Source organism: Nicotiana sylvestris, chromosome 2, assembly GCF_000393655.2.
Source record: "Nicotiana sylvestris chromosome 2, ASM39365v2, whole genome shotgun sequence".
Lineage (NCBI taxonomy): Eukaryota > Viridiplantae > Streptophyta > Magnoliopsida > Solanales > Solanaceae > Nicotiana > Nicotiana sylvestris.
This window is the reverse complement of record NC_091058.1, coordinates 129,583,471-129,607,093: the sequence shown is the minus strand read 5'-3', so window position 1 is coordinate 129,607,093 and position 23,623 is coordinate 129,583,471. Positions and strand designations below refer to the sequence as shown.

At 41.0% G+C, this 23,623-nt stretch overlaps 1 protein-coding gene across 1 annotated transcript; it reads right to left on the bottom strand.

Moving 5' to 3' along the window:
- Positions 1-21,187: 21,187 nt before the first annotated feature.
- Positions 21,188-21,676, bottom strand: LOC138885572 (uncharacterized). The gene has a single exon (XM_070166534.1). It carries the CDS (start codon positions 21,674-21,676, stop codon positions 21,188-21,190), a length of 489 nt encoding a protein of 162 aa, XP_070022635.1.
- Between the last annotated feature and the right edge of the window lie 1,947 nt (positions 21,677-23,623).

The following is a 23,623-nucleotide window of genomic DNA, read 5'->3' as shown; positions in this document are numbered from 1 at the left end:
CTCCAAAAGTAAATATGCAGCTCAAACAACGAAAGTAACAGTTACAGCAAGAAAACCTATAGTTTAGACTAAGTTCAAGTCAAGAAAAAGCAAGAAATTCACTAAACATACTGCATAGAGTTCAGATAAACAATTAAGGCAAGTAGACATGCTGTTCAAAGCTAGCAGGATACTACACATGCTGATATAACTCAAATAGGAATAAGATAGGTTATTACTCAGTAGAAATCGGGTTTTCACAACAATTAGCCCGTGTACGTACTCGTCACCCCACGCACACGATGCGCACATATAAAAAAGTACCAAATCCTAAAGGGAGTTTCCCAACACAAGGTTAGGCAAGCCAGTTATCTCGAACCAAGCTCAAATCAATCCGTGAAAATGCTCTTTCCACGAATATCCGACTCTGAATGGCCCAAATCTACCCAAAATCAATTACATATCATAAATATAACTACAAGAAACTAATCTAGCTAATAAAATCAAAGCTAAAACAAGAAATTGGAAAATCGCTCTAAAAAGTCTCCCCGGGCCCACGTCTCAGAATCGGGTAAAAGTTGCAAAATATGAACACCATTCACTCACGAGTCTAACCATACAAGAATTACTCGAATACGACCTCAAATCACTTATCAAAACTCAAAATTTTAGTCTATGAAGTTTCTACCAATTCTCCCCAAATTTCCAACTCAAATCCCTAATTAGAAGATAGCAATAGATTCACAAAATAAAGCTCAATCGAGTTAGAATCACTTACCCCAACAATCTTCTCGAAGAAATCTTGAAAAATCGCCTCACACCGAGCTCTCAAAGTCCCAAAATCGAAATGGGAATCAAACCCTCGAATTTCTCTTTTCTGCCTAGTTATTTCCGCATCTTCGGACCTGCCATCGCACCTGCAGAATTCTTATCGCATGTGCAAATTCCACTTAAAACTCAACGTCCACTTCTGGGATCAAAGGGTCGCACCTGCGCGTGCGCATCGGCGGGCGTTGGGTCTGCTTTTGCGGTCCTTCACCGCTCATGTGAACACTCTAATGCATATGCGACATCGCAGATGCGGAATTCACCTCGGACCTGCGACCCCTTGAAACTCCTCCATTTTCCGCTTCTGCGTTTGACTCTCCGTATGTGTGATCCAGATGCCCAAAAACGTCAGCAACAACACAAATCTAACTTTTGATCCATTAAGCACCCGAAAGACACCCGAGGCCCCCGGGACCTCAACCAAATATACCAACAAGTCCTAAAATACCATAAGAACTTAGTCGTGCCCTCAAATTACATCAAACAACGCTAAAATCGTGAATCACCCTCCAATTCAAACTTAAAGAACTTGAAACTTCCAATTTCTGCAACCGATGCCGAAACCTATCAAACCACATCCGAATGACCTCAAATTTCGCAGAAAAGTCATATTCTAAATTATGGACCTACTCCAACTTCTGGAATCAGATTCTGACGCTGATATCAAACAGTCCACTACTGGTCAAAATCCCCAAAAATTCGACTTTCACCATTTCAAGCCTAAATCAGCAATAGACTTCCAAAACACAATCTGGACACGCTCTGAGTCCAAAATACCAAACGGATCTAACGAAACCAATGAAACTCCATTCCGAAGTCGTCTTCACATAGTTCCTACTACGGTCAAAATCCTAAGGCTTACGCTTCCTTTTAGGGACTAAGTATCCCAAAACACTCCAAAAACCAAAATGACCGGCTGGGTCGTTACACCAACACACCTCAATCTCTTCATACACAACATGACCACCGTAGTAGTGTCAAATGACCTAAAAATATTACGACGAACGAACAACCCATCAACTTGTATTTATGTGGTGTTTCTACACACCCTTCCTCCTCCAAAACTCCATAAAATAGTAGTAAAACATGCAATCCAATAGAAACACAAAATATTTCACAAAACAGTCCGCTACAAGTGAATATCTCGAACTCACGGCTTGTGATCACCATCCCGTGAGTTCTTACAATTATAGAAAGACTTTCCAAACATATCCAGCAGAAATAAATAGATGAAAGAGAGCAGTAAACTTACCTTATTTGTTGAATAACTCAGCTCCTATCTTGGTTCTTCAAACTCAAGGTTTTTCCTCCAACTAGAACTTGAAAAGGAGAGAAATTCAATTAGGATTTGTGTTCAATTTTTGGGAGGATGTTTGCAGGGGTTTAGGTTTGGTTATTGTGCCCTCTTATCAATGTATTATATGAACGAAATAGGTCTTTAAAAGGTCTCTTTGGACGACCCGAACTGGCCCCTTTTTGGACTCTCATTTAAGCAAGTAGGTGACACACCTACTTGTCACCTAGAAGTCTGTGCTGTCCTGGAAAAATGCATATATCTCTCTACTCTAATGTCGTATTGACAAACGGTTTAATGCATTAGAAAATAAACTCATAGATCTTCAATTTGATGGGTGGAACACCCCATAAATCTAAGTATATTGGGAGAACATAGCAGTTACATTTGACCCAAATTTCAGTAAAAAGTCCACTACTGGTCAAAATCTCCAAAAATTCGACTTTCACCATTTCAAGCCTAAATCAGCAATAGACCTCCAATACACAATCTGGACACGCTATGAGTCCAAAATACCAAATGGATCTAACGAAACCAATGAAATTCCATTCCGAAGTCGTCTTCACATAGTTCCTACTACGGTCGAAATCCTAAGGCTTATGCTTCCGTTTAGGGACTAAGTATCCCAAAACACTCCAAAAACCAAAATGACCGGCCAGGTCATTACACCAACACACCTCAATCTCTTCATACACAACATGACCACCGTAGTAGTGTCAAATGACCTGAAAATATTACGACGAACGACCAACCCATCAACCTGTATTTATGTGGTGTTTCTGCACACCCTTCCTCCTCCAAAACTCCATAAAATAGTAGTAAAACATGCAATCCAACAGCAACACAAAATATTTCACAAAACAGTCCGCTACAAGTGAATATCTCGAACTCACGGCTTCTGATCACCGTCCCGTGAGTTCTTACAATTATAGAACGACTTTCCAAACATATCCAGCAGAAAAAATAGATGAAAGAGAGCAGTAAACTTACCTTATTTGTTGAATAACTCAGCTCCTATCTTGGTTCTTCAAACTCAAGGTTTTTCCTCCAACTAGAACTTGAAAAGGAGAGAAATTCAATTAGGATTTGTGTTCAATTTTTGGGAGGATGTTTACAGGGGTTTAGGTTTGGTTATTGTGCCCTCTTATCAATGTATTATATGAACGAAATAGGTCTTTAAAAGGTCTCTTTGGACGACCCGAACTGGCCCCTTTTTGGACTCTCATTTAAGCAAGTAGGTGACACACCTACTTGTCACCTAGAAGTCTGTGCTGTCTTGGAAAAATGCATATCTCTCTCTACTCTAATGTCGTATTGACAAACGGTTTAATGCATTAGAAAATAAACTCATAGATCTTCAATTTGATGGGTGGAACACCCCATAAATCTAAGTATATTGGGAGAACATAGCAGTTACATTTGACCCAAATTTCAGTAAAAAGTCCACTACTGGTCAAAATCTCCAAAAATTCGACTTTCACCATTTCAAGCCTAAATCAGCAATAGACCTCCAATACACAATCTGGACACGCTATGAGTCCAAAATACCAAATGGATCTAACGAAACCAATGAAATTCCATTCCGAAGTCGTCTTCACATAGTTCCTACTACGGTCGAAATCCTAAGGCTTATGCTTCCGTTTAGGGACTAAGTATCCCAAAACACTCCAAAAACCAAAATGACCGGCGAGGTCATTACACCAACACACCTCAATCTCTTCATACACAACATGACCACCGTAGTAGTGTCAAATGACCTGAAAATATTACGACGAACGACCAACCCATCAACCTGTATTTATGTGGTGTTTCTACACACCCTTCCTCCTCCAAAACTCCATAAAATAGTAGTAAAACATGCAATCCAACAGCAACACAAAATATTTCACAAAACAGTCCGCTACAAGTGAATATCTCGAACTCACGGCTTCTGATCACCGTCCCGTGAGTTCTTACAATTATAGAACGACTTTCCAAACATATCCAGCAGAAAAAATAGATGAAAGAGAGCAGTAAACTTACCTTATTTGTTGAATAACTCAGCTCCTATCTTGGTTCTTCAAACTCAAGGTTTTTCCTCCAACTAGAACTTGAAAAGGAGAGAAATTCAATTAGGATTTGTGTTCAATTTTTGGGAGGATGTTTGCAGGGGTTTAGGTTTGGTTATTGTGCCCTCTTATCAATGTATTATATGAACGAAATAGGCCTTTAAAAGGTCTCTTTGGATGACCCGAACTGGCCCCTTTTTGGACTCTCATTTAAGCAAGTAGGTGACACACCTACTTGTCACCTAGCAGTCTGTGTTGTCTTGAAAAAATGCATATATCTCTCTACTCTAATGTCGTATTGACAAACGGTTTAATGCGTTAGAAAATAGACTCATAGATATTCAATTTGATGGGTGTAACACCCCGTAAATCTAAGTATATTGGGAGAACATTGCAGTTACATTTGACCCAAATTTCAGTAAAAAGTCCACTACTGGTCGACTTTTATGAACATATGTACCACTCGCTTGTAATGAACGTAACTTGTAATGACTTCCATCGACTTTTATTCTACAACTCGCTTGAATTCTAAACATAACAAACGACAATCATATGAGTAACATAACTCATAACATAACCTTTTTTTTATCATGCTAAGCACCCTAGTATCACCCCAAAAATACATGTTATACCATTCCCAATTTATCGACTTTCGACGAAACACTATTTTCTTCAATTTCTTAGCTTCTAAACCTTCCAATCCTCTTTGTACTTGTTGTTCATGATCTTTTATATATGTAACATATGAGGTAACATGATAACATACTTTATATACTTCCAAAGATGATCTCATTTTTTGTCTTACATTAGTTGACTTACGACATACTCTTACGTACGAAAACATGGGGTGTAACATGAACTCTACCTAATTTTTTATTCATTCCATGTGTCTGATTCATTCAATGTGCCTTACCATAGACTTTGTAATAATTCCATTCCATTCTTATTCATATAGTCAACTCTATTATGCCATTCCAACCACCGGATTACAGAAAGGACGAAGGCTGATGGCAAGGGCAGAGCAGTTAGTCTCTAGTACCCTCTGCTTACAGGCTGCTAGGGACTGCCATAAAATGATAACCAAAGTAAGTCTGGAAAACTAATTGCTCAAGTCTGGAAAACTAATATATTACACAAAAAACAATAATGTGCAAACCCAACAAGAGATAACCAAAATAAGTCTAAAAATACTATTATCAAACAACAAAATAGTGGCAAACTAGTCACAACCCACAAGCCACAATCTAAGTCTAGAAAAGGTCACCAATGTCACTAATGTCTTCACCAAATAATAAAATAGTTGTAGTAACAAAAGCCACAAATAATCTAGGAAAGATAACAAAAAATCGAGAATAACACCAAAACGAGAGGCGGAAGATGAAGAAGGCGTCACAGCAGGCGCAACAACAGCAACCAACAAGAGGAGGAAGGAAGTCAGGACTCAAGATACCTAATTAGAATTAAGATAATTTCTAATTTCAAAGAAGTAGGACTAGAAAGTAATTTAAGTAGACTGTAGGGTATTGAGTAAATTGGGCTTCAGATTTGTGGATCGGTATTGGGTAAATTAAGCTAAAAAGGAGGTTGCCAGGTGGGTGAGCCCATATGTTCAAAAGTGATAACCCAAATCCAATCATTAATATCATATATTTCTCAATTCTCATACCCAAAACTTTGATTTTTCGGTTAACTAAAAACTGAAATGCCAAAACCGTTTACCGCATCGAATACCAAAATTTAATAATATATAAACTACACACATCGAATAACAAATTAAACCGACACCAAAAAACTGTAATTTACGGATGGGCCGTTTTTTCCCATTCAGTTGGTATAATGCCTACCCCTAAATTGCAGCCAAGACCTCGCCTCCTCCTTCGCTCGCTCACATTCTTGACTGAGTTTGTCGGCTCCTTCCTCACATCTTAGGGATTTGTGAGTGGTTAGGTTTCTTCAAGAAGTTTGGTAATGCTCTCCCTTCGGTTGGTAAGTTCCTTCTATCATCGGTGTCTTAGTTCTCTCTCTTTTTTCTTTGTTTACCTTTGTTGACTTTCCCCTTTCCTTGTGTTTCCTTAGATTCGGCTAGAGGATCTTCAAGGAGGTCGAAAGTTCCCGTGCCCTCGTTCCGAAAGAGGAAATCTACTACATCCTCGGCTCCCGTTCTTCTTCGACTGCAACTGATTCTGCTCGTGTCTCAGTCCCTACAGTGACTGCATCTAAATCTGTCCTTTCTTCGACTATTGATACTTCAGTCGCGGAAACCTCGGCTTCTCCCTTGTACCATATTATAGATGAGGACGACGAGCCTTTTCTTAGTATTCCTCGTAAGAAAAGCGTCGTGGATGTCATGGGGGCGAGTTCAGCGGCCGCCGATGTGGGAGACAATGGTTTTATCCTTCGGGAGACGACCACTATGCATATCAGGGAGAGCCTAGAGTCTAGTCCCGAGACCATTTGCTTGGAGGATACAGATTTATGACCTGTGGGGGATGCGATTGAAGGCGTGGTTGGCTGTGACGACCCTATTCTTCCAGGACAAGAAGAGGCCTTGTCTTTTGGTGTTGTGGCAAATGTACCTTCTTCGACTGATGATAGAAGTAAGGCCGTTGCTGAGGAGGACGTTGGATCCGATTCTGATATAGATGTAGAAGAGTTGAGAATGATCGGCAATGGACTTACTCAACTTGAAGTGAGGTTAGAGGGGGGTTTGAGGACTATTACCATCCCGATAGACCGTAATCTTCTTGTGGATACCGAGAAGATTATCCCCTCTCTTGTCCCTCCTAGTTCTGAAGTTGAGGGTACGACCCTCAAGACTATGAATGACAGCGACCTATCGAATAACATTGTCGGTCTTGCCCTTCGGGTAAGTACATTTGTTATTAGTTGTTTTCCTTCGGTTTTGCTCTTTCACGATCTGTAAATTCCTTTGTTTGTTTTGTCGATAGTCATTTTAGAAATTGAGAGTGCTCATAAGGAGTAGAGGCGCAAAGATATCTATATGAAGTTGATACAGAAGTACTTCAGAGTCCTTGAGAAGTACAGGGAACTTCAATGTCAGCTTCATGAAAGTGGCGACATGCGCCAATTGAGGGAGGACTTGAAGGCCAGAGACGAGGAGTTGGTATGAATGGTGGGAAGTGTAGCGTCCTAGAGGGGATGTTGAGGAGAAACGAGGAAAAACTTGAGCTTAGCAAGGGGGTCGCATCCCAGTGTAGTGATCTCCAAACTCAGGTAGTCACCTTGCGTGGCCAGCTCGAGGAATGTCAATTTAGGGCGGAGGCTTTTAGTGGGGAGGTCGCTAAGAATCTAGAGAAAGAAAGGTCTACGCGGTTGGAGGCTTCGAGGAAGGAAGACTCCCCCGAGGCAGTAATTTGAACTCTCCGTTATGAGTGGGAAAATGATTTATCAACGGCCAGGCTCAAAGAAGAACGACTCGATAAAAGGATCGGGGAGTTGAAAAGAGAGACTTCTGGTCTCCACGATCGAGTTGGTTCTTTAGAGGCCGAGAAGGCCCAATTTTTGGAACAACTATCCTCTTCCCACACATCAGATTTTCCCAATTTTCCTCGAGAGTTATATGAGGAGTGGATTCACGCTGAGGCCCAGTTAGATGTCTTTTGAGATTTGCATGTAGCAAGGTCCGTTTCTGAGGCTACCCTCGAAGATGTTTGTGTTAAGGCCCGTGAAGTTCGAGTCACTTATGGGTATGATTCTGATACGCTTGAGGCTGGTGAGGATGGGGAAATAAGGGTGTAAACCAGCTCGAGGAGAATGCCTGGTATAATGCCGCATCCTTAGGGCGAAGGTGGCAATGCGGGGATATTGATGGTCATGGTGGCGATGTTGTTGAGGGCCAAGTTGGCGGGGATGTTGAAGGTCGTACTGATGGTGGCCGACAGTTCTCTCTTTTGGTTGTGTTGTTTATTTTTTGCTGGTCCCCTATTGTAAATAGTTTCTAAGTATATGAAAATATCAACGTTGTTCCTTGCATCTTCTTCTCTTTCTGTGGTTTATTTTCTCTACTTGTGTATATTTTTATTTCTTTGTTGGGATGTGGCTGAGGGTCAATAGGTGTTTGTTCGAGCGAGGTCGAACATAACCTTTCGTTGAATCACGGCCGAGGGCCAGTAGATGTTTGTTTAATTGTAATCGAACGTATCCTTTCATTAGATTTTGGCCGAGATCCGGTAGGTGTATGTTTGACCTGGGTCGAACATAATCTTTTGTTAAATCGTGACTGAGGGTCGGTAGGTGTTTGTTCGAGCTTAGTCGAACATAGTCTTCTATTAAATCACGGCTAAGGCCGGTAGGTGTTTGTTCGACCCAGGTCGAACATAACCTTTATGCGAAAGAGGTGTGCTAATAAGCGTAAGTTTATTATTGCTTTGACATTGTTGCTTTGGTTACACACTTGGAGAAATTTACAGATATTTGGGTGTTGGTTGACGTTCCAATCCCGGTTGTCTATCTAGTCCCTGCATTGGTCGAATTGGAGAGTATTGAGAGGTCGAGCAATGAAATAGTAACCACGAACCTACCTTCGTGTACTTCGACTCGAAGCTTTCCCTTCGCCGCCTAAAACCTCCTTGATAAAATCCAAATGGGAAAAAACTCAAGTGAGAGAAAAAAGAGTACGACTTGGGGGACGCTTTTTCTCTTAGAAGTTGAAGTATTTGAGGTGGTTGATATTCCAGTTGTTTGGTAGTAGCTTTCCTTCCATTGTCTCTAGTTGGAATGAATCCTTGTTTGCTTTGGCTGTGATTTTATATGGACCTTCCCAATTCGTCCTAGCTTGCTTTCCATGGGATCTTTGATCGCTTGGGTTTAGGCTTTCGGTACGTAGTCCCTGACTTTGAGCGGCCTGACTTTTTCTTTCTTGTTGTAATAGCAGTCTGCTTGTTGTTTTTGGGCGATCATTCTTATGTAGGCCATGCCTCTTCGTTCGTCGACTCTATCGAGTTCCTATCTTCTGCTCTCGTTATTACTCGTGTCGCTTTCATGGTAATACCTTAGGCTAGGTTCTCCGACCTCGAATGGTATTACTACCTTGGTACCGTACACCAGAGATTAGGGTGTCTCTCCTGTGCTCGTTTTCAGAGTTGTTCGGTAGGCCAATAATACTTCTGGTAATATTTTCGGCCACAGTCCCTTGGAAACTTCGAGCTTTTTCTTCAGGATATTTAGTATGGACTTATTGGAGAATTTTGCATGTCTGTTACCCGCAGGGTGGTATGGGGTTGAGGTTATCCTCTTGATATGCCTTTTCTCGTAGAATTCAGCAATTTTCTTTCCTGTGAAATGGGGTCCGTTGTCACAGTTGATTTTTGTGGGTAGGCTGAATCCACAGATGATGTTTCTCCATATAAATGTGATTAACTCCTATTCCCGTATTTGGGAAAATTCTCCTGCTTCCACCCACTTAGAGAAATAGTCAATTAAAACCAAAAGGAATCATACATTACCTCGCCATGCTGCTCGGGGGCCCACGATGTCCATTCCATATTTGATGAACGCCAAGGGGATGTGACCGAGTAGAGATGTTCGCCTGCTAGGTGAATCATTGGGACGTACTTTTGGCATTGCTCGCATCTCCTCACGAAGTCTGCGTCATCCTTTTTCATGGTGGGCCAGTAATATCTCAACCGTATGAGTCATCTGACCAGTATTCGATTGCCAGAGTGAGCCCCGCAATGGCCTTCATAGACTTCTTCGATGACACACTTAGTTTGGTTCGGGCCCAAGCACTTCGCCAGAGGAACGCCGTAAGTCCTCTTGTACATGTCGTTGTGGAGGATACTATGTCTGGCCACTTGCATTATTAGTTTTTTGGCCTCTTTCTTTGTCGCCAGAGAGTGTACTGTCCAGTAAGTATGCGATAATATGATTGCACCAGTCCCATGTTAAATTTATGGTTCTTACCTCAACTTGGTCTAGTGATGAGTTGAGGAGATGGACCATGTTTTTGTCTCTGGTCGTGATGCTTTTGATAGTTACGGCTAGTTTGGTGAGGCCATCTACCTCGGCATTCTGTGCTTGTGGGATTTGATGGAGCTGACATTCGTCGAACTTAAGCAATAACTTACAGATTTCGGTCTGGTATTTTTGCAATCTTTGCTCCTTGATTTGGAAAGTCTCGATGAATTGGTTGACTACGAGCTGGGAATCACAGCGTAATTTCAACTGTTTCGCTCCATATTTGATTTCTAGCCTTAAACTTGCAATTAAGGCCTCATACTCGGCCTCATTGTTAGTCATATCCAAGGACTTTATGGATTTGCAAATCACTTCGCCTGTTGGGACCTCGAGTACGATTCCAAGGCCAGACCTTGATATGTTGGATGCACTGTCGGTGTATAGGACCCATAGGTCTCATGTTTGGAGGGAAGCTTGGACGGCTTCCTTTTCGACCTCAAGCATTATTTCTGTACTGAAGTCGGCGATAAAGTTGGGAAGCACTTGTGCCTTTATCGCACTTTGTGGCTAGTACGTGATATCATGCTCACTCATCTCGATGACCCATTTGGCCAGCCTCCCTGATAGCTCGGGTTTATGCAAAATTCTCCTCAAGGGAAAAGTTGTAACAACCAAGATGGGGTGGCATTGTAAATAAGGTCTAAGCTTCCATAAAGCTACGACTAAGGTCAAAGCCAATTTTTCGAGGTGTGGGTATCTCGTCTCGGTGTAGACAAAGGTTTTGCTAATGTAATAAATGGGAGATTGCGTTTGTTTTCTCGGATCAAAACTGTGCTTATAGCTACCTCGGATATGGACAGATAGAGGAGGAATTGCTCCCCCGGCTCGAGTTTTAAAAGAAGAGATAATGATGATAGGTGTGCCTTTAGTTCTCCCAAAGCTTGAACGCACTTGGAAGTCCATTCGAGATCGTTGTCCTTTTTGAGTATGCCAAAAAATTTGTGGCATCTATCCGATGACCGTGATATGAACCTTGATAGGGCGGCGATACAATCAGTAGCCTTTGGACTTGCTTTTTGATGTTTAAGAGTTCTAGTATCCCCTCGATGGCTTTGATTTGGTCTGGCTTGACTTTGATCCCTCACTACGATACCAAAAAACCCAAAAACATTCCCAAGGCTACTCCGAGCGCGTATTTCTTCGGGTGTAGCTTCATTCCGTACCGTCTATGTATGTCAAAAGTTTCTTTCAAATGATCGATGTAATCCTCTCCCCTTTTGGACTTGACCAGCATGTCGTCTATGTATACCTCTATGGTTTTGCCGAGCTAGTCTTTGAACATCCTCGTTACCAATCTTTGGTAAGTGGCCCCGTGTTCTTTAGTCTAAACAACATGACCTTATAATAATACGTTCCTTGGTGGGTGATGAATGTGGGTCTTTCCTGATCTTCCTCTTCCATAAGGATCTGGTTCTAGCCCGAATAAGCGTCCAAAACACTTAATAGATTGTGCTCGGCTGTTGCATTAATGAGTTGGTCGATATGAGGTAACGGGAACGAATCCTTCAGACATGCTTTGTTCAAATCTGTAAAGTCCACACACATCCACCATTTCCCATTTTTCTTTTTGACCATCACTACATGGGTGATCCACTTGGGGTACTTCGACTCCCTTATGGAACTGTTCTCTAGCAGTTTTTCCACTTCCTTGCGGACTGCGTCGTTGATAATAGAATGGCATTTACTCCTGACCTACTCACTGGGGGTGGAATCAATCGACGTATAACTTGTGCATGGTGATTTTCTTTGGGATGCTCGGCATATTTGCATGGCTAAAATCAAACAAATCTGTGATAGCTATTAAGCATTGACGAAGTTTACCTAGTTCCCAAAGTTTGCAACCAATATAGTCCTTCTACTGTGGTCGTTAAGGTCCAATTGAATGAGGTCGAGGTCTTCTATGGTCTATCCTACAGCTTCGACCGTGTCGGGGTCTTTGATGACATCACTGGTCTCATCTTGCTCCGATATCGACCTTGTTGGTTGCTATGCCTCTTTTTCTTTGTCCTTTGTTTGTTTGGAGGCCCTACTGTCTAAGGAAATGCGGTAGCGTTCATAGGATGTGCGTTGTTCTCCATGTATACTGAATATCCTCCATGGTGTTGGGAATTTAATTACTTAGTATAGGCTGGAGGTGACGACTCTCATGGGATGTATCCATGGTCGTCCCACTATAGAGTTGTATGCAGTGGCCTGGTCCATGATGTGGAACGTTGTCTCTAAATTTTTTCGCCGGCTGAGACAGGAAGTGTAATATCCCCGAATGTCCGTTCAACTGCATTATTAAATCCAGTTAGCGTGATGCAGTGCGACACTATCTTATTCTCGAGTCTCATTTGGGTAAGGACTCGAGGATGGATAATGCATACGCTGATCCCATCGTCTACCATGATGCGTTTGACATCAATATCTAAAATGCGTAAAGTAACTACGAGGGCATCATTATGTGGAAAAGTCAAATCGTCAACATCCGACTTGTTGAAGATGATACTTTCTTTAAGTTTGTCGTACTATTCGTGGGTGATAGATCGCTTGAGTTTGTCAGTAGTGGTGAACTTCACACTGTTAATAGAGGCGTCATCGCCACCGACGATAATCATATTGATAGTAGAAGCTGGTTTTGGTGGCTTTGGCGGTCCGTGGCGTTCGCGTCCTTTGGAAAAATTGATTCTCCCCCTATTGCTTAGCAGCTCTTTGAGGTGTCCTTGTCGTAACATGTTTACGACTTCTTATCTGAGGGCGATGCAATCTTCAGTTTTGTGCCTTCGTTCCTAGTGGAACTCACAGAGGGCATCATATTTTCTGGTGTTCGGGTATAATCTCATCTTCGGCGGCCACTTCACTTTCGTTCTGAGTTTTTCCAAAGCGTAGACTATCTCTGTAGGTGACACATAAAAATTGTGAGCAGATAATATGAGGCATACCTCTTTCACTCCGATGAGTTCCTGTCCTTGGCCTGGACGGGCCATCTTCGTAGCGGAGGGAGAGCACGGCGGCCGTTCTGACATATGGTTGGTGTCATTCCCTATTAGGTCATAGGATTGGATGATGTCTTCTAGTGATGTCTCTTCATTCTTTCCTGGGTTCGACTTGTACCGAGTTTAGTCACTGAGTTGGCCCATTGAGATCATCCTCGTCTGCTCGGACCTTGGCACAGTAAGCATTATTGATTTCATCCCAAGTGGTTATGTGATACTTCATCAATCGGTTCAACAGTTTTCTAGTTGCTCTTGAACCTCCTCTACTCAGCTCGTTCTGAAAAGTTGGGACCGTTATCCATTAAGATGTTTGGCAGAGTCATCCTTACTCGGTTGAACCAGGAGAGGAAGTCCCTTAGCCCCTCTACCAAGGACTGCCTAATAGCAAATATGTCATTTACTCTCGCCTCGAACTTCTTGGCTCCAGCATGGGCGGTTATGAACGTATCGACCATTTCTTCAAAAGTTTCTATGGAGTGGGTTGGTAGCTGTGAATACCATGTTAATGCCCCTCCCTTGAGGGTTTCTCCAAAAAAATTCAGCAAAATAGAGGACACTTGTTCCTTGGCGAGGTCGTTGCCTTTCACTGCGGTGACGTAGTAAGTCACATGATCTTCAGGATCGATCATTCTGTCGTATATCTTGAGGTAGGGCAGCATTTTTAAGGTCTTTGGTATGGCATGTAGGGTTGCATCATCGTTGTACGACTGCTCTACGAACCTACCGGCATCCCATTTCGGCAGCAGCTTAGGAGCACCCGGTATCTTGTCAAATCATTCTTGGTGCTCTTTCGTTTAGTCTCGAAGTGCCTTGTTTTCATTCTCCATTTCTTACTTCCTTTTTAGAAAGGCGGAGAGGGCGTTGTCACCTACACTATCAATAACATTGTGAGTTATACATGTCGTTGGAGGGAGGATGCACTGCTCGTCTGTTTGTTGTATTGTCGCGCCCCTTTTTTTCCTACGCGGGGAGGAGTCCGGGTTTCGACATTCACGAGATGTAATGACTCATTTCCTTTTGGGAATTGGGTATTTGAAGAGTCGCCACCTACCGGATTATGGTGTGTTAGGGCACCTAGAGTGATTAACTCTTGGGTTGGTTTGCATTACCAGAGATTAGGGTAAGGGCTCAAAGTAACCTTGAGGGGAAGGTGTTAGGCACCCCTCTTGGTCCACAACTGTGGGTCCCGACCGAACTTATATTTTCAAATTAGTCCATACAAATAGTTGAATAAAATAAGTTGTAAAGCTCATTGAACAATTCAAGTAGTGAAATAAAGGTTTGAACAAATTATATAAAAAAACAAAGTTTTGAATAAGGAGAGGATTTGGGGTATGGAGGGGTCCTAGGTTGTTTATCCTATAGGATCACCCCACTCAATGTCCAATAAACACTCCTCAATGAGGGGCTACACGTGACATTAATGCGTAGTCATATTATCCCATGTCTACCCTTCCCATCCCCTTATTGGTCATGCAAAGCGAGTGTTTGGTCACTGATTCCTATTGCGTGCTGCTATCCGTCCCTTCTTAATGGTCCTGGAGGGAATTAGGACCTCTACCTATAGGTGGTTCTTGACGTACCCCTAAGGTTTTAAAAGCAAAAATCTAAGGCAACAGTCAAAAAGCATTTAGGACTTCCACATAATGGGCAACAATTAATAGGCTCACAATTCCTCCTCAAACAAACATACAGGCAGCATGACTCAAACATAAGTAAGGTCTTTATTAATCAAAGTCCTAAAGCAAGATTTCTAAGTGATTATGCAGAAATATACCACTTTCAGATCCAGAAGTTATAACCTAGTAGTTACCTAGAGACTCCTCTTTAAAAGCTTATTAGAATCAGAAACATTGAATGACAAAAACAGCTTCTGGGAAATGCAGGTTTTGAAAATGCCCTAAGGCTTGCCTATATGCAGTATTGTGTCCATACAGAAACAAACAGGTTTTCAGAATAGACCCTTGTGATACCTATATGCAGGATATCTAATGAGACTAAAGCAATTTTGAAAGAACTAGTTTCAGGAAATGTCATCGCTTAATAAGACCAGTTTTAAGAAGTAAACTAGGCGAAATGAAATCGACTTATCAGGCTAATTAGATATTCAGACATAATTACAAATAAAAATCCCTATAGGCTTGGTATCTAGGTGTATTATCGGTTTTAGTTAATTTGCAGTAACAAATGAAAGACTTATTAGAACTGAATCGGAATTAGGTCCTATAGAAATGGTATCTATACTTGAATTGATTTAAGACACGATTGTTTGAAAAACCAATGAACATGATTTCGAAAATGCAGAACCTTAAGAACATAATTTCTACTTGATGCAAACGACATTGGGAGTGGAAACCTATAGGCATGATGTCTATTATGCAAACGAAATAAGATTCAACAAGAGTAAAACCCTATGAACATGTTTTCTATTAAGTAAAGTAGGCAGATTTGAAAGCAAAACCCTAAGAGCAGGATTTCTGCCGATATTACCCCACAAAGTGTACATCTACCCACCCTTTTTACTAAATACCCAAATATCTATTTACAAATTATTATAGGACAATAAATGAATTACATAAGTGAAATATAAAATCAAGAAGCTATTCTATTGAGAGCCTGCGGTCAGGCCTAAGTTTCCCAAAGCTTCCAATGGTCTTACAAGCCTCATTTTCATAAACAAATCAGAGTCTAGGTGCATCAAAATTCCCTAAGGGTCTCAAGGACCCCGGGCAATGCTTACACCTAGACTTAGTAACCAAGCATTAAACCAGTGCAATATGGAAAGGCCAGCCTCAGTATACCAGAGTTCAGAGGGTTCTCAAGAGGATACCAAGGCAGTACACATACTAGAGTGGGCAGAACTTATTAACTAAGAGTAAAGTAAAAGTCCAGGACACAGGTTGAAAGAAGTTTATTAAAGACTGGACTTAAAAGTCTGTTTTGAAAGAAATCATTAAAGTAATAGGGGTTGTTGGAAAGAGGTGGAGTGGTATACAAAATCAAGCACTTCAGGATAGGATCACACATAGAATCTAAATGAATTCAGTAGTCACACAGGGGTCAAAGGGTTTGGGGATACACAGATACTTGAGTGTAGACGCATAACCCTAGCAAGGGGTCTTAGGACTGGTTTAGACATGCTCAGAGATAGTTGACACTGGCATAATCACAAACCAGTCATGAGGAAAATAAGCACATAGAGGGGATAAGGATTTGGGATTCACAAAATGGTAAGTACACAATAGGTAAAACAATTGTCCAGGCATGCTTTGAATCACATAAGGGAATACATTGATCTAAAGGGAGGGGAGTCATACTACCATGCTGATACTATAACCTAACTACAAACTTCACAACAGAACCACAAGTAAAAGCAGGCTAGAAATAAGAGAAACTGAAACAAGAAGAGAAGCATGTTGTTGTTGAGGCTTTAAATTAAACTAGGACATACCAGTGAAGATACAAGTAAGTATAATGAAAGAACCAAAGAGCACAGAGGATTAGCCTTGGCTTGCAACCGGTTAATAGTAGCAAATAACACAAGAGAGGGGGGAGAACATGGATTTTTAATAAGAGAGGATTTTTGACAAACCAAGTGTCTGTGTCTTGTTTGTAAAAGACTTAGAGTATTTATAGTTAAGAGTAGGTAGTGGAATAAGGTAAAAATCATAGTAGTATACTAATTTAAGAACTCAGAATCAATCAATTAGAAAATCAAGAAAGTACTCCCTTAAGTTAAGGGAATCAAGATCAAATGGAAAGATTCAGTACTATATAAGGCAGGAAGAAGAATCAGTGCATGATTAAATAAGGAAGGAGTCAAGGTTCAGTAGGCATAGAGTAGTCAATTAGGCCCAAATTCAGAAAAACCTAATTAAGGAAAGACTACGTAAAACAAAGTACCATAGTAAATAGGTAATGAAATCAGTTAATTTAAACAGACGAGTGGAATTCTAGGGCTTTAAAAGAAAATCTTTCAATCACCATTAATTAAGGAAAATCAGAATCAATCATGGGGGAGTCATGATTCTATATTCTCAACATATAAATAGAGACGAATGAACAAGAGTAGCAAACAATAAAGGTCAGCTATATAGATAGAAAGAAACAAGAGATGCGCAAACACAATCATACAGAGGTGATATAAGTAGGCTAAAGATTCAGCAGAACATATGCGAGGCATGGTGACCACGAAAGATTAACAAGAATCAGGTAAAAAGGCTAACACACAGAACTAAGGCAAAGAAAATCATGCTAACACACAGAACCAAGGCGAAGAAAATCATGCTAACATACAGAAACAAAGTAAAGAAAATCATGCTAACACACAGAAACAAAGCAAAGAAAAATCTTTAAAAATTAGGTCTTTTAACAGAGTCGAATTAAAAAGTAGTAGGAACATAGAATTGGTCAAAATAAGCAAGGAAAAAGGTTTAATCATGAAGAAATCGGTCGGAATAGGTATAGAAAGAACTCCGAGAAAACCCTAGTTTTTAAAGAAAGTAAAATGGTTTAAAAATGAGGATCCTTTAGAAAAAGTTCAAAAAATAGGCAAATCATAGAAGGAAATAGGCTTAAAGCAGGAAAATAACAAAGATTTGAGAGATTCAGAAGAGAACTAGGGTTTCAAAAGGAAACCCAAATAGAAATCAAAAGAACATGTTGTAACTTCACAAATCGTAACACATATGGTGTGATTTTTCCCAAAATCACACCAGAGAGACCTCAAACAACAGAATCGGAAACCCTAGGTCCAAATAGACATGGCCCAGGGCCCTTGAAGGCCTTAGAGATGATGAGAAAGGTGATGAGAGACCCATTGTAGGCTTGGGGTTGAAAGGAGGTAGCCGGAGATGACCGAAGAAGGAGGCGATTGACAGAGTCTAGGGTCAGGTTTGAGAGAGGAGAGAAGATGAGAGCATCTGAAGGCGGCGCCTTTGGAAAATGACTTAGGGTTTGGGGGGTCGTATGAATTAAAATGGAAAGGAGGAATGAGAGTCGTTGATCTTTTAGATCAACGACAAGGATTTAAGGTGGCTTTGGGTTGGGTAGGAATAATTGGGGCCTGGGATGGGTTAATTGATTAGGAGATTGGGCTGGGAATTGGTCCGATTTTGGCTACAATTGAAGCCAAATTTGGCTATAATTAAAATAGCTCACTTTCCCCTATTTAATTTATAAAAAATAATAGGTAATTTCTGAAAATACTTTAAGGTGCCAAAATGATTTAAAATACATAATTATCATTTTAAAAATACAGGGGACCAATTTTATGCTTATAAAATATAATTATATCTTAAAATGGGCTAACATTGCAATTATATGCAATTTAGCTTAAAAAAATACTAAATGTAATTGTAAAAATACATAAAAATTATATTAGCCATATTTTGGCATAAGTATAGAAATCAAATAAAATGAATTATCAAAACTATAATTTTGGAAATAATTATTGGGGATTTTATGGATAAAAGGGAAGAAAATAAATCAATTTTAACCCTTAAAATTATGGAAAAAAAATAATAAAAGCCTTGTGCATGCTTATATATGTATATATATATGCTATTTTGAAGGTATTTATGTATATTTAAAATATATAGGGAAAAATTGGGTATCAACAGCTGCCCCTCTTTACTCGGGAAGGATGAAAGAGTTTTCGGGTAAAGAAATGATAGCCAATATTGACTGGATGAAATATTTTGAAAGACAGAGGCCGAGCTCTGGTTTCCAAGTTGCCTACACATCCCTGGTTATATGAATTAGTCCATGTGTAGTTCAGGATTCACCTGTGGAATATGCCAATAAAATTATTGTAAGAACGAACACGGGATATGGAAGCAGCTACGATGAGCGGTTAAGGCTCGAGACGGTTGGAGTGAGCTGGAGCGAGATTGATCCTGCTAGGATAACGATTGCTTATTGGTTACCTGCAGATAAAAGATTCTACAAACGTATTTGTGAAAATTTAAACATGATGCAAATTCCCTTCGAACCATGAATGTAGTCTTTGGACGGTTAGAGATGACGTCCTTGGACCATGACGTCCTGGGCCATGAATTGTTTAATGAGGAATTTGTAGGCCATGAAATAATGTTCTCGGGCCAGGAAAATAGTGCCTCTGAACCATGACGCCTTTGAATAATGATATGCAAGTTCGAGAGATCCTCAGGCCATGGCATGGTGTCTTCCGGCTATGAGGATGGTGCCTTTAGACTATGACGCCTTTGGACAGATTGGTGATATTTCATCCCATGAGATGCAATAATATGATATAACAATACAAGTCTTAGTCCTGTCAAATGAAGGGCAGAGCTTAGCCCGATTGAAAAGCAAGTAGATGGTAGTAGAAAAATAGAGCCACATTGGTGCAAAGGAGGGATAGTGCTTAGTCACATGCAAGTGGGGAGGCAGGGATTAGTATTATGCAAAAGGGGAGGCAAGTATTATCCTCATGCAAGTATTAGACTTATGCAAAATTTGGAGACAGGGCTTAGTCTCATGCAAGCGCGGAGTCAAAGATTAGACTCATGCAAATATGGAGTCAGAGATTAGACTCATGCAAGATTGGAGACAGAGATTAAACTCATGCAAGATTAGAGACATAGCTTAGTCTCATGAAAATATGGAGTCATAGCTTAGACTCATGCAAGATGTGGGACATGGCTTAGTCCCATGCAAATGTAAGGCAGTGCTTAGCCTTATGCAAAATGGAGGTAAGGCTTAACCTCATGCAAGATTCGGGACAGGGCTTAGTCCCATGCAAATATGGAGTCAGGGATTAGACTCATGCAAGATATGGAACAGGGCTTAGTCCCATGCAAATGGAAGGCAGCTTAGCCTTATGCAGATGTGGAAGCATGGCTTAGCCTCATGCAAGATACTGGACGGGGCTTAGTCCCATGCAAATGGAAAGAAGTGCCTAGCCTTATGTAGATATGGAGGCAGCGCTTAGCCTCATTCAAGATGTGGGACAGGTCTTGGTCCCATGCAAATATGAAGTCAAGGATTAGACTCATGCAAGATGGAGTCAGAGATTAGACTCATGCAAATATGAAGTCAAGGATTAGACTCATGCAAAATTGGAGACAGAGCTTAGTCTCATGCAAGCGTGGAGTCAAAGATTAGACTCATGCAAATATGGAGTCAGAGATTAGACTCATGCAAGATTGGAGACAGATCTTAGTCTCATGCAAATGTGGAGTCAGAGATTAGACTCATGCAAATATGGAGTCAAGGATTAGACTCATACAAAATTGGAGACAGAGCTTAGTCTCATGCAAATGTGGAGTCAGAGATTAGACTCATGCAAATATAGAGTCAAGGATTAGACTCATGCAAAGAAAAAATAGCAGATAAGGGTAGAGTATATCTTATCTAGGATATGTTCAGCGTCTAACAGCCGGATGGATGGTGAATTTGCTTTGTATGCGAATGATATCGTCAAATGTGCCTGCGTTCAAAGAAAAATCGTAAGTTTCATGAGGGGAGGTTGGTTGTTGCTTCGTCTGCAGGCCTTGCTTTGCTCCGCTCTGGAAGCCCCCTTTGAGTTCCCCTAGATAGCACCTGACTGTTATATAAAAAATAGAATTTTTGAAAAATATACATTCATTGATAAAATAGAATTGTTTTGGAAGCGTATTGATATATCAAGTAATTTTGATGAACTAGCGACTGTGATACATTTCAAAGGCATTGCAGCTCTCGTATGTTGGAATTTTGAGAGTCCTCCTCAAATTCTGCCCCAGTTTGGTGGATGATTTTTAACTATTTGTAGATGTCGGACCCTGCCGAATCTTCTTCGGAATTTTGAGAATCCTTCTCAAAATTCTGCCCCAATTCTTGACTGATTACTGACTTCCTGACATGTGATGGTGCTGGCTGGACTTGCTTCGGAATTTTGAGGATCTTTCTCAAAATTCTGCCCCAGTTTCTAATTCAGGGGGAAAATGAAAATTTTATTATCATATTACCGAACACATAATGCTGCCTACGTATCCCCTCTTAAACGGGAATCAGATCAAGCATAGTTCAATTACATCAGAAAGGAAATGTGAAATGATTCTAGGCATAGTATCTCTTGACTGTTATGAATTGATCGGTTTTGGCCAAATCTCTCCATCCATCTTTGCAAGTATGAGTGCTCCTCCTGTTAGTACTCTGTGAACCATATACGGACCTTGCCAGTTGATAGAGAATTTCCCTTTGGCTTCATCTTGGTGTGGGAAAATCTTCTTCAATACCAGTTGTCTTGGTGCGAAATGTCTTGGTTTGACCCTTTTATTGAAGGCTCTGGCCATTCTATTCTGATAAAGTTGGCCATGACATATAGCATTCATCCTTTTTCTATTGATAAGGGCCAATTGTTCATAGCGACTTCTTACCCATTCCGCATTGCTCAGTTTAGTTTCCTGTATGGCTCTTAAAGAAGGAATATCTACCTTGGTTGGGATGACAGCCTTGGTACCATAAACCAGCATGTAAGGGGTTGCCCCAGTTGACGTGCGAACTATGGTGCGGTATCCTAACAGAGCAAAGGGTAACTTCTCATGCCATTGCTTGTGATTCTTTATCATTTTCCTTAGTATCCTCTTAAATGTTCTTGTTGGCGGCTTCTACGGCTCCGTTCATCTGAGGTCTGTAGGCGATAGAATTCTTGTGCTTGATTTTAAAGGTTTCACATATAGCTTTCATCAGATCATTGTTGAGGTTGGCGGCGTTGTCGGTGATAATGGACTCAAGAACTCTGAATCGACAGACAATATGATCCTTGACGAAATCTGCGATGACTTTCTTGGTTACAGCTTTGTAAGATGCAGCTTTTACCCATTTTGTGAAGTAATCAATGACTATCAGGATAAACCGGTGTCCGTTTGAAGCAGGGGGTGCAATTGGACCAATAACATCCATTCCCCAGGCGGCGAGTGGCCAAGGTGAGCTTGTTGCATTGAGCTCGTTTGGTGGCACTTTTATCGTGTCGGCATGCACTTGACATTGAAAGCATTTGCGGACATACTGAATACAATCTGTCTCCATGGTTATCCAAAAGTAACCTACCCTGAGTATGTTCTTGGCCATAATGAAGACATTCATGTGCAGGCCACATGTCCCAGCATGCACATCCTCTAGTAGCTTAGAAGCTTCCTTTGCGTCGACACACTATAGTAAGCCCACATCCGAAGTTCTTCTGTACAAGTTCCCTCCACTGTGGAAGAAGTGATTTGACAATCTCCGGTGTGTGCATTTTTCAATTTGATTTAAATGCTTCGGGTATTCTCCTTTTGATAGGTACTTCTTGATGTCATAGAACCAAGGCTTTCCATCTGCTTCATCCTCGACATGAGCACAATATGCTGGCTGATTATGGATCCTTACCGGAATGGGATCAATATAGTTCTTATCTGGATGTTGTATCATTGATGACAAAGTGGCTAATGCGTCGGCGAACTCATTCTGAATTCTGGGCACATGTCGGAATTCTATCTTCATGAACCTACTTTTCAATTCCTGCACATGGTGCAGATATGGCAATATCTTGGAATTCTCAGTAGCCCATTCTCCTTACACCTGGTGCATAAGCAAATCTGAATCGTCGATCACCAACAACCCCTGGATGTTCATGTCGACTGTCATGTTGAGCCCTAGTACGCAGACTTCATATTCCGCCATGTTATTGGTATGGGGAAATCTGAGTTTAGAAGATACGGGATAATGCTGACCCATTTCTAACACAAAAACTGCTCTAATGCCTACTCCTTTGAAATTTGCGGCTCCGTCAAAGAACATCCTCCAACCATCATATGCTTTTGTAATATTTTCTCCCACGAATGATATTTCTTCATCAGGAAATACATTTTCAAGGGTTCGTATTCTCCTCCCACTGGATTCTCAGCGAGGTGATCTGCCAATGCTTGTCCTTTGACTGCCTTTTGAGTTACATAGACGATGTCGAACTCACTCACTAGTATCTTCCATTTAGCCAACTTCCCAGTAAGCATGGGCTTCTAAAATATGTACTTTAGAGGATCCATCCTGGAAATGTGGTACGTAGTGTAGACACAGAAATAATGCCTCAATTTCTGGGTTGTCCAGTTCAAAGCACAGCAAGTGCGTTCAAGCAGAGAATATCGTGCTTCATAAGGTGTGAATTTCTTGCTCAGGTAGTATATGGCTTGCTCCTTTCTTCCTGTCTCATCATGTTGTCCCAAAACACATCCAAAGGCTCCATCTAACACGGATAGATAAAGTAGTAAAGGTCGTCCTGGTTCTGGCGGGACTAGAACTGGCGGTATGGACAATTATTCCTTGATCTTGTCAAAAGATTTCTGACAATCCTCAGTCCAACTTGTCTCAGCATCTTTCCTCGGCACCTTGAAGATGGGTTCACCTATTACTGTGGACTGTGCTATGAATCGGCTGATGTAGTTGAGCCGTCCCATGAAGCTCATCACGTCCTTCTTGCTTTTAGGTGGTGGTAACTCCTGAATAGCTTTGACTTTAGTCGGATATAGCTTGATCCCTTG